This window comes from Natator depressus, chromosome 17 (assembly GCF_965152275.1).
Source record: "Natator depressus isolate rNatDep1 chromosome 17, rNatDep2.hap1, whole genome shotgun sequence".
Classification (NCBI taxonomy): domain Eukaryota; kingdom Metazoa; phylum Chordata; order Testudines; family Cheloniidae; genus Natator; species Natator depressus.
This window is the reverse complement of record NC_134250.1, coordinates 4,295,818-4,311,066: the sequence shown is the minus strand read 5'-3', so window position 1 is coordinate 4,311,066 and position 15,249 is coordinate 4,295,818. Positions and strand designations below refer to the sequence as shown.

The 15,249-nt window shown below is 47.4% G+C and overlaps 1 protein-coding gene across 1 annotated transcript in view; it reads right to left on the bottom strand.

The window, feature by feature from the left end:
- NXN (nucleoredoxin) overlaps positions 1–15,249 on the bottom strand; it is a 100,828-nt gene that overhangs the window by 20,204 nt on the left and 65,375 nt on the right. Inside the window, exons 2-5 of the mRNA XM_074974982.1 lie at positions 14,535–14,652; positions 12,352–12,485; positions 11,796–11,896; positions 10,855–10,961 (exon numbers count right to left, since the gene is read on the bottom strand). Coding sequence (XP_074831083.1) covers positions 10,855–10,961; positions 11,796–11,896; positions 12,352–12,485; positions 14,535–14,652 — 460 coding nt within the window. The remainder of the gene's footprint in view (positions 1–10,854; positions 10,962–11,795; positions 11,897–12,351; positions 12,486–14,534; positions 14,653–15,249) is intronic.

Here is a 15,249-nt window from a genome sequence, read left to right as displayed (position 1 = left end):
TGATATCACGTTACTCCTTTGAGCAATTCTTACCCTGGGGAGTGGGTAGAATACACACACTTCCCTACATCAGGGAAAGTGGGAGAGTCTGATAAATGTATATAGCCACACAAACCCAGCCAGATTTATCCTTGATCACAGACATTTCCTGGAAGCCAACGTTCTGGAACCAATATGGGATCCTGCTAATCATGATGGTATTTTGGGGGATGAGGGAGGGAAGGTTCTGGTGCCAAGGTAAAGGTGTATGATTCTCCACACAACTGTATGGTTGGGAAAGACCAGTCTTACAGGGAAAGGCTGGTGAGAAGTCTATTAAAACAAGCACTTGGAAATAAAGTAAAAAAACCTCCTGACAATTGTTAACAGATTTTTTTCTCCCAAGGATTAGTGCACTTAAGTTGCTGTGGATGCAGCTTTATAGATATTTTAATTCATCCTGCCTGGCTGAAGCAGATGTGTTAAAGAACAGTCTTCCTGGAGGTTACGAGCACATATTTCATTCCTACAAAAGTCCTGTAAAAATAAAGGCAAGTTCTGCTTCTAGTCCCCACGGCAAAGAGCACTGTGCCCCCTGCTGCGCTGAACTGCTCACTCAAGTCCAACTGGGCTTTGCCCTTTTACAAAGTCTAGCCAAATGTTTTATTCAGTGGGGCATTTTAAAGTGTCTGCATACACATGGTGTATCGACTCCGAGTGTTTATCGGCACAAGGCTATGTTTTGGTATACGACTGGAATCCCTATCTGCGAGTGGTATTTGCAAACAGGCTCACTGTCAGAAATTCAAACAGAGGTTGGATTTAGACCAGTTTCAGCCCTGGTGGAAGCCGGTGCAACTTCAGGACATTCAACGGACTTTTATCTTTTTTACGAAGGGCTGGATTTAGCTCAGTCTTAATGATCCAGGACAAATGATCAAAAAATGCATCTTAATTGAAAAAACAGAAGGCTGGCTGGCTGGAAGGATTGGCAGTGCAATACAGAGCTTTTGACCTCCAAGGGCCAAATTCACCCCAGTGTAAAACAAAGTGAAGTAAAAGGAGTCATAATAGAGATTTGGTGCAAATCGCCAATTCAAATCCAGCCCAGAGTGGTAGTGACTGGAAGTTGTTACTACCTGACAGTTGTTCAGTGATCTGAGTTCCAAGGTCTCATTCCAGCACTTCATAAGATTCACCCTCCCAACTAGCCCCCAAATACTAACAGAGATGCCCCAGAGACTGAAGAGCCCTGGCCATTATGGAGAAGCTTGTTTCACTCCGCACTGCCCGTGTTGCACCTGATCTGTCTGAGAACTTCAGTCTTCAGGTCTGTGAATTCAGCACATTTCAACACCAACAGCTTAAAAAAAACCCAAAACCTGATCACGACCATCAATCTTTAACTACAACTATTCATTTCTGCTAGCAGGGAAGCGCACTGTTAAACATAACAGCCCTGAGTTCCTCAAATGCCTTTAAATAGAAAACAGGCACGTTCCTCAGTTACTTGCTACCTTGACTAAGTTACTGGCTAAACTCTCTCTCTCAGGGGTATGAAAACTCCACACCCCAGAGAGACATAGTTAAGCCAATCTAACCACATGGTGGAGACAGCGCTAGGTTGACAAAGAATTCTTCTGTCAATCTAGCCACTGCTTCTTGGGGGGGGGGGGGTAGATTAACTACAGCAAAAAGCCCTCTCATCACTGTTGTGAGTGTCTACACTGAAGCCTACAGCACTGCAGCTATGCTGCGGTACCACTTAAAGCATAGACATAGGCCTGGTCAACACTACGAAGTTAGGTTGGTGTAAGCTGCCTTGTGTCGACCTAGATGTGCACGTGTCTACACTTAAATTTGTCTCCCACCACTGTAAGCGCCCCATTACGCCGACATAGTAACACCACTTCCCCCAGTGGCATTGAGCCCTGGTAGATGTACTGAGGTCAATGCAGCGGGAGTGTAGACAGTGCATTACTTATGTCAACCTTAACAGTCCTCCAGCAGCTGTCCCACAATGCCCAACACTGACTGCTGTGCTCAGAGTTGTGAACTCCATGGCTCAGGGACCACAGAGACCAGAACCATGATCGTCCAGCTTGGCAAGCACATCCAGCAGCTCTCCACTGTTGTATGAAACTGCTCGGCTGACCCTGCTGGCTATACGCCCCGGCTTGGAGCAGAGCAGAGATACTGGATCTCCTGGGCCAGAGGGGAGAAGAGGCTGTGCAAGCACAGCTATGGCCCAGCTGTAGAAATGTGGACGTCTCCTAGCACATTGCATGGGGCATGCAGGAGAAGGGTACGACAGGCATCAGCAGCAGTACCGCGTAAAAGCCAAGGAACTGCATCAGGCATATCTGAAGGCCTGGGTAGTGAATAGTCAATCTGGTGCTGAGCTGCACACCTGCCACTTTTACAAAGAGCTTCATTCCATATTTGGCGGAGACCTGACCTCCCCTCCCCCCCCACCCCCCGCAGACCACCATGGATACCTCTGAGGAACCTGATTCACAGGCCTCTTTCTGTTGATGCACTCTGGCAAAATGGTCTGGTGCCAGAAGAGGGACATGTGCTGACTGTTGCTCCCCTGCAGTTCAAGAGCAGTTCCATCCGCTCTGTCCTGCACACCCCAGAGAGGCACCCTCCTGCGTAGCAGGAGTTCATCACTGTCCCTGCACCCTTGCATGATAACAGCTCCCACAGCGGATTTTCCAACCCCAACATGATTTCCCACTGACCGGTAGCAATCTGGCGTTGCAGGTTTTCACAGCGTAATCACTTGCTTCTCCTCTGTCAGCGCCGTTCTCATTCTGGTGTCCCTGTGTCGGAGGGCTAGGAAGAGCTCAGCGCACAGATCCAGGAGCGTTGCTTTGTGCATCCCAACGTTCTGCAGCCACTGCTCATCATACCAAGTCTGCATTAGGATGTGATCCCACCACATCATAACGTTTCTCAGGCCCAAAAGCTGCGTTCCACCACCTGCAGCTGCTCCAGGAATGCCACCAACACCTTTGAACTGGTTCTTGCCGTGTCCCCAGCAATCTGTCCGCCAAGAAGTCATCATGCTCCCTGCTGATTCAATTCCTCTTATGGCGCTGCAAATACCGGAGGATCGTGTGTGCTATTCTTGCAATGCTTATGACAATAGGGAAGAGCAGGGCAGGCTCCGTGCTTCTATTAAAGATGACAGACAGCGAGGAAGGCTGTGCGGGTTCATGGGATTTTTTAATAAGGCACAAAAATTATGGGATATAGAGGATATTATGGGATGGAGATAGTTGCACCCTGGGAAGTTGACCCTTTGCGCCTAGTCATCCCTGCACAACTGGTTTCCGCTCCACCATGATTTGCCAAGACTTCCCAAAAGAGAGTGTGCTGGCTGGAGGCAGGCTGCACACTGGGACACCTACCCATAGTGCACTGCACTGTGCATTGACGCAAGCGCTCCTGGTGAGTATGTGCAGTGCTGACGCAAGGAGCCAAGTATGTACGCACACAAGCGATGTACTAACCATGGCAGCTTTAGATCGACGTAACTTGTGTTGGTAAAACTTTGTAGTGTAGACATGGCCATAGCCTTCATTTGGCCTAATCTCCCCCAGTCCCAGAAGAGCCCTGAGTTTTGGCTCCACATTTGAATGTAAATGCTCGGATCCTTGAAGCAACAGGACCTGTAGTGTTCACTGCCTTGATTTTTATGGCTGCCCAACGAACCAGATGACTGTTCAGTCTGCGTAAGTTTCAGTGGTACCAAGGCTACCGGAGCTGGTATAAATCAGCCTAGGTCCATTGACTGCAGTAGAACTATGGCAATCGACATCAGCTGAGGATGTGACCCACAGTCTTGGTACCACTGAAACTTACACAGACCAGACAGGTTCCACGAATTGACTCCTTGTAGTTGGCTTGCAGATCAAGGCAGGTATCTTTTTGCATGAGGAAGCCCAAGGCATGGCTGAAGTGGCCAGAACATCCCATTCAAACACACGAGGGACCCCTACAGTTCGAGCTCCATTTGCTGGGTTGGAAAGCAGCTAATAAGCTTCCAAGAAGCTGGAGAAAATGCTGCTGCAGATCGTGCCCTGCCGCTCCATTTCCCTGGACAGCTGGGAGAGCTGAGCGGACAGCCAGGGGAAGAGATTATTGTTCAAATGAGAGTGCAAGGTTTGAGCAATGGAGCCATTCAGGAATGAGAAGAGGCCAGCTACAAAACAACAGGAACCACCAGCAGCTGGGACTCAATGAAAAGAGGGTGGGGGGAGGTCTCTCCACTTGGGAAGCCTGAGGAAGGAACAGCCACTGTACAAACCTGTCTAGTGACAGAGGAGGAGGAGACCTGCAGGCTCAGTGATCTCTCTGAGCAACACATGGCTGCTTCAGGTGCCCATCTCGACCTGTCTAAGACAGAGTGGACGGGAGCTGAAACGTTAGGTTCTGGAAATTCAAAAGGTTTCACAAATAACCCAACACTGCCACTCTCATCTGGAAAAATGTTTCTTCTTTGTCTCCCACGAGAGAGAAACAGGGAAGGACAGAGACAATTTAATATCGGGGCTGCTAAGAGTCAAGGAGCCAGCATTTTGGTGTCTGGTTCTCACCACTCTTGCATCGATCTATTCGCTATTGAGTGTCTTGCTCCTCCCACGCCCAGCAACCTCCTGTAAATTAGAATTGGCAAATTCAGACGAGTCAAACACTCCCAGCCGGGTCTCGTGCATTTCAGCCCAGGAGTCTTGTTCCAAAGACTTCCCAGAACCATTTTCAGAGTAGCGGAAAGCAAGTGAAGTTACTGCCGCACTCCTGGACCTGCATGCACACGTGTGGAAAACCGCAGGCTACTCACACATCTTTGCATTCTAAGCATTTCACTATGAAATCCATGGACATTTGTCTGTTCAACATTTGCCTGCAAGCCCCAGCGAGCAATTACATTCCCCTCATTCCAGCCCTAGACAGCGCAGCTTTAAATTCCTTCGTACATACTAAGGCTGTACACCCTAGGTTAGCAGGAAGAACAACATATTAACCTAGTTTGGTGGATGAGTTACAAATCCCAAGGTTATGCCAAGAAAATTATTTGAATCACAGAAGGGTTTATTCATCACCTGATGGCATTTGAGATAGCTGCAGAGGGTCAGGTCAGAAAGCGAGCGAGGAACTGGGAAATTCACTTTGAGCCTTAAGCTGTGAGAAGGAGAATACCCTGACCAGTGACGTCAACAGACACAGAGGATGTGACACATCTCACAGGACTGGGACCTTTATCTCCTTAGAATTCCAATCCCACCCCAACTTGCTCTGCACTTTGATCTCCTCCTCCAGATCCATGTGACACTGCTGAGAGACTCCCAGGCGCATGTCCTGTGTTAAGGCACTTACTGGATTCAATTCCCAGCTCTCCCACAGACATTCCTGTGTGACCTTGGGCAAGTTACTTAATCTCCTCTCTGAGATTCCCTTTATACAAAGGTAAAGATCTCACATTAGCTCTGCTGACCAGGGAAATCTAAGGGCCTGATTTTGACTATTGGCCTCATTTTAATGGCATAATTCTGCATCTGCAGATAATGTGTTGCTTTCATAGCATTTAGACCTCCACTTGCTTTCCAGGCATGATCAGATAGCAAGACATCCAAGTGCTATGAACCGAATTACCTGCAAGTGTAAGACTACACCCAGAAAATCAGGGCCTAATTTAAAGAATAAATTGTTTCAGTGTTACTGTTTTCAGGTAAACACACAAGGGGATTTCTGGATTTTCAATCTGACAGTGTCCCTTTAACAAGTCTGAAATACACAGTGATTCAGTTTGACAAGACCAGAGCCCAAATATAGCTAGTCATAGTAATTGTTGGGTGAAAAAGAAATGTAGGTCACACCCATTCATCCAGACCACTGTGACAGCTTTGGTATATTCCTGCTGCTGAGCCCTGTCCCTTTGCTACTTTCATTAGCAATCAGGAATTCATCCCTAAGAAATATCCCGTACGTGACTATTCAATCCAGACATCTGCTCCTGGGTCCAGATTCAAAATCATACTGAGAGACCGGTAACGACGTAAACAATAACAAGGTACCATATTTTCAATACTTACAAGTCAAACATTTTATTGTGATCTCTGGATACTGAACGGCTCTTAGCTAGATCTGTAACACCGTCTGAGGAGTTGACAAAGGAGCAAGCTGGAACAAAAGGTTTCTGAGACAGAGACAATTTTGACTGAAAAAAGATGGTGATGAGAAAACAACCCAGAATGAAAGATGGGAGAGGGATTTGGACAAAGAAATTGATCGGGATGAGTTAGTCTCTATGTGGGAAAGGAAAGGGGATCGACATCTTCAGTTTGGGTAGCTCATAAAGAATGTGTGTAAAAGTAACTGTACAGATGGTATTTGATGCCTGTTAAGATTCTTCATATTTTTGCCACTAGGGAGGTGCTGTATTGGATGGGTTGCGGGGAAAGGGGAACACACTTGCACTTGTGATGGTTGTTTCCAGGAATTAGTCAGTTTTGGGAGGAAACTATTAAACAGATTCATTTTATCCAGCTTTCCCTCGACATCCCCTGACCGGTTCATGTAATGCTCCAGTAAGGGAGCTACATTGTAAGCAGAATGACAAATTAATTTATTTGTTATTCTTAGCAGCAAGACCTTGTATTGCTCATTATTGGAAAACAGACTTCTCCTCCAGTGGAATTGTGGCATAGTCAAATATGGACTGTCTGTGAAATAGAAACGCTTTCACACAAAGTGTGTACACAAGAGAAGCACCAAAAAAAGGGAATCTTGGTCACCCTTTTTAGTGTGCTCAGAGAAGGAGAGCTTCCCAGCCTGAATCCTTACCCAGGTTCTTTGACTATTAACCTGATCCTGAATCAGTAACAAGTCATGTGCAATTTAATATGTTCACATTTTATTTTAACTTCATCTTAATAAAGTTTTCCCAAAAACACACTGACTGCAGGCTCCAGGTATTCCTCAGCCAGCAACAACTGGCCCCTGGGAGCTAAAACCCCCCCAGAAAGCCGCACTTCTGGTTAAGACTGAAGAGACCTTCTATGAAGGATGGCAGAAGAGGGAGAGAATTAAAGCAAACGCATCAAGGACAGTCCATCTCCAGCCGTGTCCTGTCTCTGTGTGGAGGCCCTTCAGTCTGCAAAGGGCAGTAATCTCCCTCCCACAGGACTGACCCACTGCATGGCTGCTCAACTCGGACAATTCACAAGAACTTTTATTTCCTCTCTCCCCCTGGGAGTGGTGCTTTTATTGCCCTGCTTAAAACACAGCATATTTTCACCTGGTTCTCAGGTCTTCCCCAGTTCTTCACTGACAGCTTCCCCTAGCTAGTATGTCACGAAGCTCACAAAGCAACTGTGGGGGAGGGGACACGGAGGAAAAGAGAATTTAACACCTTGCCCAGCACAACTTGACACCATCACAATCCTATGGCAGTCATATCCTATCTGCAGAGATACAGGCCCGTGGTATCCAGGTCAGCGTCTTCGGCATATAAACTCGAAAGCAAACATATTTCACACCTGCTAACCCCTGTGTTATACATCCCTCACACACATACCATCAGATCCTCTTTTAGTTCCCAGAACAACTTTTTTTAAGGGTCAACTCCTTTGGCTGTGATAAAGCCAGACGTTATTAACAGGTTTCAGAGTGGCAGCCGTGTTAGTCTGTATTTGCAAAAAGAAAAGGAGGACTTGTGGCACCTTAGAGACTAACCAATTTATTTGAGCATAAGCTTTTGTGAGCTACAGCTCACTTTATCGGATGCATTCCTTTGAAGGTACAATCATGAAATCAGGGGCGATGGTGATAAGTGTCTTATAAAAGTTTAGATTAAGAATAGGACAGATTGGACTCATCAATTAGATTTTACCCACTAGAAAAGGGGTTTTTCCCACGTGACTAACATTTTACAAAAACTCAGTGACAGAATTTTCTGTTACCACATCTGATAATATTCTTATTCTAAGATGACTGGCAAGAAAATCTGGGGTTTTTTTTAACATCTATTAGTTATGGATTTGTGATTATCAGAAGCAAAGTTCTGTGTCCCATGGATAAACTAAGTGAAGCATTTGCAGCAGTGCTTGTTTTGTTTTGTTTTGAAAGGAAAAAAAGTTAGACCTGCTATCCCATCTGTTGCGACTAGCAGGGTTTTTGCTTTCCTGAGTCCAGAAAGGGACACATTTCCCTACAATAACTTTAAAATTGTTCCTGCCCAACTCAGCAGGAAGAGAGAGATTTTTGTGTTTGCTTCTTGCGAAAGGCTTTCAGATACCAGGGTGATGGGCAACCTTGTAAACCTAGATAGATGGACAGACAGATTTTTAAGGAAAGCAGCATCTCCCATAATCACTGCCAATCCAAAGGAGATTTGAGGGGATCAATGGGGATTTCTAACAATCCAAAACCTCTCTCTAAATAAAAATTAGTAAGAGAAAATCCCCATTTGTTCATAAAATTCATCGCTGCTTCTCGTTCCGTAGGAAGAGTGAACTGAAGGAAGCAATTTACATGAAGCTTGGGAATGGTGCGCACAATGGGGAATTATTTCTGAACAGCCACAATGCAAAGAATGAATAAATCTCAATATAAATAGTGCTGGATGCCCAAGCAAGTTAATATAGGTGGGAATGGTTCACCCACCTGACTCCACACCAGGAGAAAGGCATTCAGGGAAACCCAAATAAAAGCCCAATAACTCAGTATTTGTATTTACATTTTTTCCTGGCTTCCTCAATGCCAAAGGGAGCCAGTTATGGCAGCAAAATAACAAGAGATCTGGTCATCTCGCTGCATTCCTCCACTCAGGAACTGAATGAGTTTGAGAAGACAAGATCTTGTGTTATTTCAGCTCTGCGAATGGGCTCCTGAGGCCATCAAAGGCTTGTGAAACAAACACAAACACTACGCTGTGCACATGCCTGGTACCTGCTATCAGAGGTACTTGCAATCCCTCAGAAAGGGCCATACAAGGCTTCTCTTCTTGTGGGATGAAGAGGGACAAGGCAGGGCTGCTAAGGGTTATACTGACAGGTTTCTCGCTGGCCCCTACAGAGTTCTAAAACAGAGGTATGACTAACTAACAAGGATCAGAGAGAGCAAACACAGAGCTCCTCAGCGCTACCGGGAGCAATGCAGTATTGTCAGAGTTTTATGTGAAACAGAGGGAATGTCAAGGGGGCGTTCAAAGAGTAAAATGGAAACACAGCAGCAAATATAGCTAGGGATATCAGTGACGAACAACATGGCTTTTAAACTATACCAGAGGTCTGGAGAACAAGACCAACCCAGAAAAGCCAATAATAAGGCAGCAGAGGAATAAACTATTGGCAGTTGCAGCAGTAGTTCCTTCACATCCACATTTGACAAAGAAGATTTTAACAACACATCCCTCCAGGATGTGCTTGTGTTTACTAATGAGGATAAGCTGGAGGAGAGACTGAGGTAACAGAGTGGGAGGCAATCATTTGGCCAGGACACTGGGAGAGGTGGGTTACACCTGCAAAGGCCAAGGATGAAACAGTTAAACCATTCAACTATTATCTCGATCCTGGGGAAGTAACAAAGGACAAAAAAATCCAGGGATGGTATAGTCCCAAAGTGTCTGCAAAGGATAACCTAACATCTACAGGCAAGATTCTGCCTCGGTATGTATGCAAAGCTCAAAAGAGGGACATTTGGGGCAGTTTATAATGTATGGTTTGGAAACATGAAAGCCAGCATAGATTTGGGAAAGGCAGGCCAGACCAGACAGAACTGATTATTTTGTTAAACAGAATAACTGTTGGTGCAGATGCAAAGAGCCAATTATTTACTCTCTCCTGATTTTCAGAAAGCTTTGGATAGCGTTGACGTGACAGTCAGGGTTAGGTAAATTACATTTACACCCACTTTATGGCCCATGGATGCTGCCACAGTGGTGTAAAGGGGACTTAGCGTAACAGAGTCAGGCCTTGAGAGACCCTGCGTAAGGGCAGGCCCGTAGCTGCACCTTGGACCACCCTCGGCAACTCCATTCCCTTCTTGGTGTTTGCATCTCTCAGACACTTGCAAGCTGTCATCATACAACTTCTCCTGAACCATCACTTACCCAAATTATCCTTAGTTCTTTTCATCTCCCATCATAAATCAATCCCTTCAGTCCCCTACTCACAGGGAGGAAACACGCATAAATACTGAAAACTTCCCTGCTAGCTAATAGCCCCATTTATCCTTCCCTGTACTACACCCTGTAGGCGAGACATCAATGCTGTCCTTTGTTTACTACAAGGTCAGTGCATTACATCAGTTACATTTAGAGCTCCTGTGAGTGCACAAAGTCTTTGGAACACCTTGAAAAATACACACACAATCTCTCTCTCCCTCCCCCTCTTAGCAGCCAAGGCCTGTGTAATTCTGGAACTGACACCCGGAAGAGTAGACGCAAAGCCATGGTTTACATCAAACATGCAAATCTCATGTCACTAACGCAAATCAGATGCCATCTTCCTCAGTCTCTACAGAGAACAATGGCCTGAGTTCCCATCACATAGAAGAGCAAGAAAACAACACGGAAACCTTAAAGAAAAGCAAAACAAATAAATAAATCAATTAGGGATAAAACATAAGACCGGAAGGCTCCAAATTTCCAGGAGGAATTATTAGGTTACTTTTGAAGTTCCATTTTGGCTAACAGGCTGGCAGGTTACAGTAGGAACATTAGTCTGCAGAGAAGAGAGCTCTGCCGGAAGCCCTTTGCTTTGCTGTTTTCTTGTTTTATTTAAAAAGAGGAGACATTTAAGAAAAAAATGAAATGAGAGGAGCGGGCAGGAGTGATTTTCATGCCAGGCTTGGGGTGTTTCCTACCTTGTATGCCGTAGAGCCGGTTGAGGCGCGATCTTCTGGCTTCATCAGCGTATGGCACGGCTAGCCAGGGCATCTCGCTGAAATACTGCTTGAAAGAGTCCTCTGACCTATGCAATGGAAATGGAGGTCAAATAAATGCACCCTCATTACCGTCCTTCTGTGGCCCTTTTTCCTGTATAACCCTTTGCCCATACGTATCCCAGCAGACGCCTGACACTTCCCCAGAGCCCACCTGTACGCGGGGCAGGCCAAGTTGCACCCACCCAGGGGGAGACTGCATTGATTTTAAAGATGGCGCCTCTCCCAAAGAAGGAGCTTGCAGCGAGTTTCAATAAGAGATTTAAAATTTCCTCAGTTCTGAAAGCTGCTGCTCAAGGGCCCCGCAGACCTCGGGCTTGTATCCAGGGCACGCAGGAACCTCAAAGCAAATTGTCGAGCAAGACCACCTCAAGGATTGTGGGCTTGATGTTGACTCCACCTCAACCCTGGCTAATCCATCTTTCCCCTGGCTCCTTCAATCTCTCCCCTAAGCCAGCAGGGTGAAGGTATCTGGCCACCGCCAGAGCCATCTCATGCTACCAGGTTGGGGTGTAGGGTCCTTATTATCTGGAAGAGCCCTGTCCAGCCCTGCCTCCCTCCCACCCCACACTTAGAGCCCGGTCTCCTGTGTATCCAACAGCACTCCGAGGGACAAACCCGATTGGTTTCTCTCTTTAAAGCAGGTGTCGTATCCATTAATACTTGGAGTTTCTTCCACCTCGTGGGTACATATCAAACAGCTGAATGTACCACAAAACCGTGATCTGCTTCTAGTAACTCCCAACTCTCTCCTTGCTTCAGGGCATGAGTTTCTCCAGTCTGGCCTGCACACTTGCCTTGTCCCTCCAGCCTCTGCACCACGGCACAGCACAGAACTCTCCAAAGCAAACAGCAGACATTACCTGTCTGCGCTAACGAAGACGATCTCAAATTTCTGCCCCGCCTCCTTGATTTTCCGGTAGGACTCCACCAAGACCCTCGTGAGGCTTCGGCAGGGGGGGCACTGGAAAAACACAGAGGAGCACATAGTACCTGGACACCAGGGACGCTGCTCTCATTGAAGTCAATGGGCCTGATTCACTCCACAGCTTCCCTCATCAGAGGGAACAGGGAGCTCCATGAGGCCCCCACGATCCCTGCTTTCCCAGGGGGCCAAGAGGCAGTCTCACAGTCTGCCAAGTGGCTGGGCCTGCTGGATAGAGGGCACTGACTCAGCAAGTCACCAGTGCAACCTCCGCCAGTTACCTGGAAGGGGAAGGTGGAAGAACCTGTCTGCTCAGGGTGAATTTCACCTCGGGCACAGCTGCCCCTGCAAAAGTGACTCTGGCAGCCCAGCCAGCAGAGGGCATGGTTATCTAGCATGAGGAGCTGCAGTCAGGGTTGAGCCTTCCCACAGAGCTGCCACTCACCTCCAACCCCTTCCATTTACTCTGCGATGAAGAGGTGCCAGCTACTCACCCAGTGCGCAGAGAAATAGACCCCCACGTGAGAGCCCTCCAGGGCGGTGCTGTCCAGCGACTGGCCGTTGTTTCTGAGCAGAGGCCCTGCAACAACTTCACTGAAGGGTTTTGGTCCCCAGGGGAACTCGAGCCCTAGGGGAGTTTGGGATGGGCAAGGAGAGAAGACATACAGAAGAAGAGTGAGAGCCACATCTAGCATTTACACTTGAAATGGCTTTACTGAGGCCCTCCCCCTTCTCCAAAGGCATCTAGCTGGGCAACCATGCAACAGACAGGAGCCGGGAGTCCTCTTAATCCATCTGCACCGATGTCTTTCCATGGAGACATCCTCTGCCACCCAGATACTGGGCCACATCCCCGCGGGGAGATTGGCACCAAACGTTAACCAACACATTTGTTCTGAAGGGAAAACCACCCAATGAAACACCCCCTGAGGGACGCAGAGGAGAGCCGCCTACAAAGGACCATATTCTCTGCCCCCAAACCTGGGCAATCAGGCTTTCCATGCGGGGGACCCCAGAGGCACCCCCTCCCAGGGTTCAGCCACTACTGCAGTCTCAGGGATGAAGTTGTCTATGCAGCCCCGGGTTTGTCCCCCTCCTCCCCACAATGGAGTGCTCAGCCAGCAGACCTATGCAGCTGCAAATCTACTTGCTGCCCTCGCACCTCCATCCCCAACCGCCCTACGCAGGACACCCCAGAGGAGCCATGCTTTGTATCGTGCAGAGGGTCCACTTTCCTACGTAGGCTCTCGGTATCCTCTTCCCCGCTCTCCCCCCCGCAAACACCACAACTGCACCACTTTCTACTCTGGTTAGGACCCTCGGTGCCCACAGAGGGGCAGGATCTGACCCTTAGGGATCCCTGTGCCTTCTAAGCCGCAAAGTGCATTTGCGTGCATTCACCCAGTCTCTAGATGTCAGAATGCTCTCTGGGAACAACGCAGATAGTACTGCTTTGGGCGGCCGGGTCATTGCTGTGGTCTGCGGTTCATTCTTCCCTTTTAAATGATTTTGGCAGAGCTCTGCAGGGTCAGGATCTCTCTGCTCATGGCTGGGGGTGCAGGCCATGTACTCTGACTATTCATCTTTTAGAGAACAGGTCAATCTGCCCATCCCGCTCCTCACAGCCATTCTGCTTCCTGAACAGCTAGCATTTTAAAACAATTGAGAAGCAGCTGGTGTAGCCTCGGTTACTGCAGCTCAACTCCCACCTCGGTCTTTCTCTTTTAGGAACAGCAGCAGGCTTCCTTAAAGCTGTCACCATTTTCACTTCCCCCGCACAGGTCTGCTTTGTCCATAGCTTTAAGGCGGGATAATGGACACACAGGTTTCTTTACCCACCTAAAAAAAAGCGTCCATATATTCTGACTATTCCTGCTGCCAATTCCCAGAATAAGCAGCCCGTAAATTCAGCCAGAGCTAAAGAAACATTACCAGATGGTTTAGACCACAAATTATACTTAGCCTGTCATGCTGCACGGCTCCCGCCCCCTGTGTTACACCTAGGGGCTTGTTTTCAGTATCTGTCATTCCCGCACTAGGGAAATGACAACTGCGTGGAATGCAGAGGCACATATGCTGAAAGGTCAAAGGTGTCCAGGCAGGTGTCCCACTTTCATTTTGTATAGGAACTACAAATATGTGCAGCAATATTTGTTTGTTTTTATCCCTTGCTGATTCAGAGAACGCAAGGTCTGGTATAAGCACGCCGCATGGTATGATTTAGAAAAGAAAACTGTAGCTTCTTTTCGGCACCATCTGTAAGTAACAAGGGAACTGTTCTGTCTCAAACTGTGTGGGGTTACTAATATACGCACCACTCACTATATGAGAACAGCACAGATTTTAAGGGATGAAAAATGTGGGTCCTCAGTTTGTCTGCCTGTCCCCCCCAGTGAAATGCTTACCGCAGTGTTTCATTTCATCTAACTTTTCCCTCATTTGCACTTCAGACAGAAAACCTAGAAGGGATGCCTTTGTTCGTTAAAAAATGAAACCCTAACTCTAATGGGAACAATGTAGGGAATTTCATGCTGAAAATAATCCAGTGCTTTGATGAGGTAAGTCTGATGATCTTCATTTGTTTCCATTTTTTGCTTCCAGGCACACTTTGGAAAGGGAGCTAAAAGAGAAGCGAACTGTTAGCCATCATATGGGTGTGCAGCGCTCCAGGTCTCACCTTCTGGGTCATCCCGGATCACCAACAAGCCGTTTCTGCACACAACCTTCCCCGTGGAAGCATCTATAAATATCAGCGACGGAATGTTGGAGACTCTGTATTTGTTCCATAGTTTTAGCTGTAAAAGAGAGGGGGAAGGAGAAGAAGAGGTAAACTCTAAGCAGCTTGACCATTAATACTTTTGAGCAGCAGCATCTTACAGGCCAGTGATCAGAAAGATGCAGAAGACGACAGAGCGGCAGTTTGTAGCAGAGCATCCAAAGGTCTCACACAGGAGCCCAGCTACTGCTAGCCTGGTGACCTCAAAAGCAAATGTCATCGTGTCGACCGGAGCTAAGTCTGCATTCTACTCCCAGCTCTGCCACGCACTTGCTATGTGACCCTTGACACAGGAGTTAATCTCCCAGTGCCTCTGTTTCCCCCCGTGTGGAGCACTTTGAGATCTCTGGCTGGAAAGCACTGTAACTGTGATATGCCACCACCCTATGAGGCAATCCTGTTTCAGCTGCTTCCTTCCCTCCCAACTCACCATTCGTTACACTAATCTCCAGCCCATGCCCAAGACATGTTCACACTGAAAACATGGCTGATATACAGAAACTTGGAGAGATGATTCTGCCTAGACCCTGCTGCATTTTGGCCATCTTGATTCGCAGCCTAGAACTCCCCACACAACTTCATCCAATGCCAATAACTGAAACACACCTGGTCACAC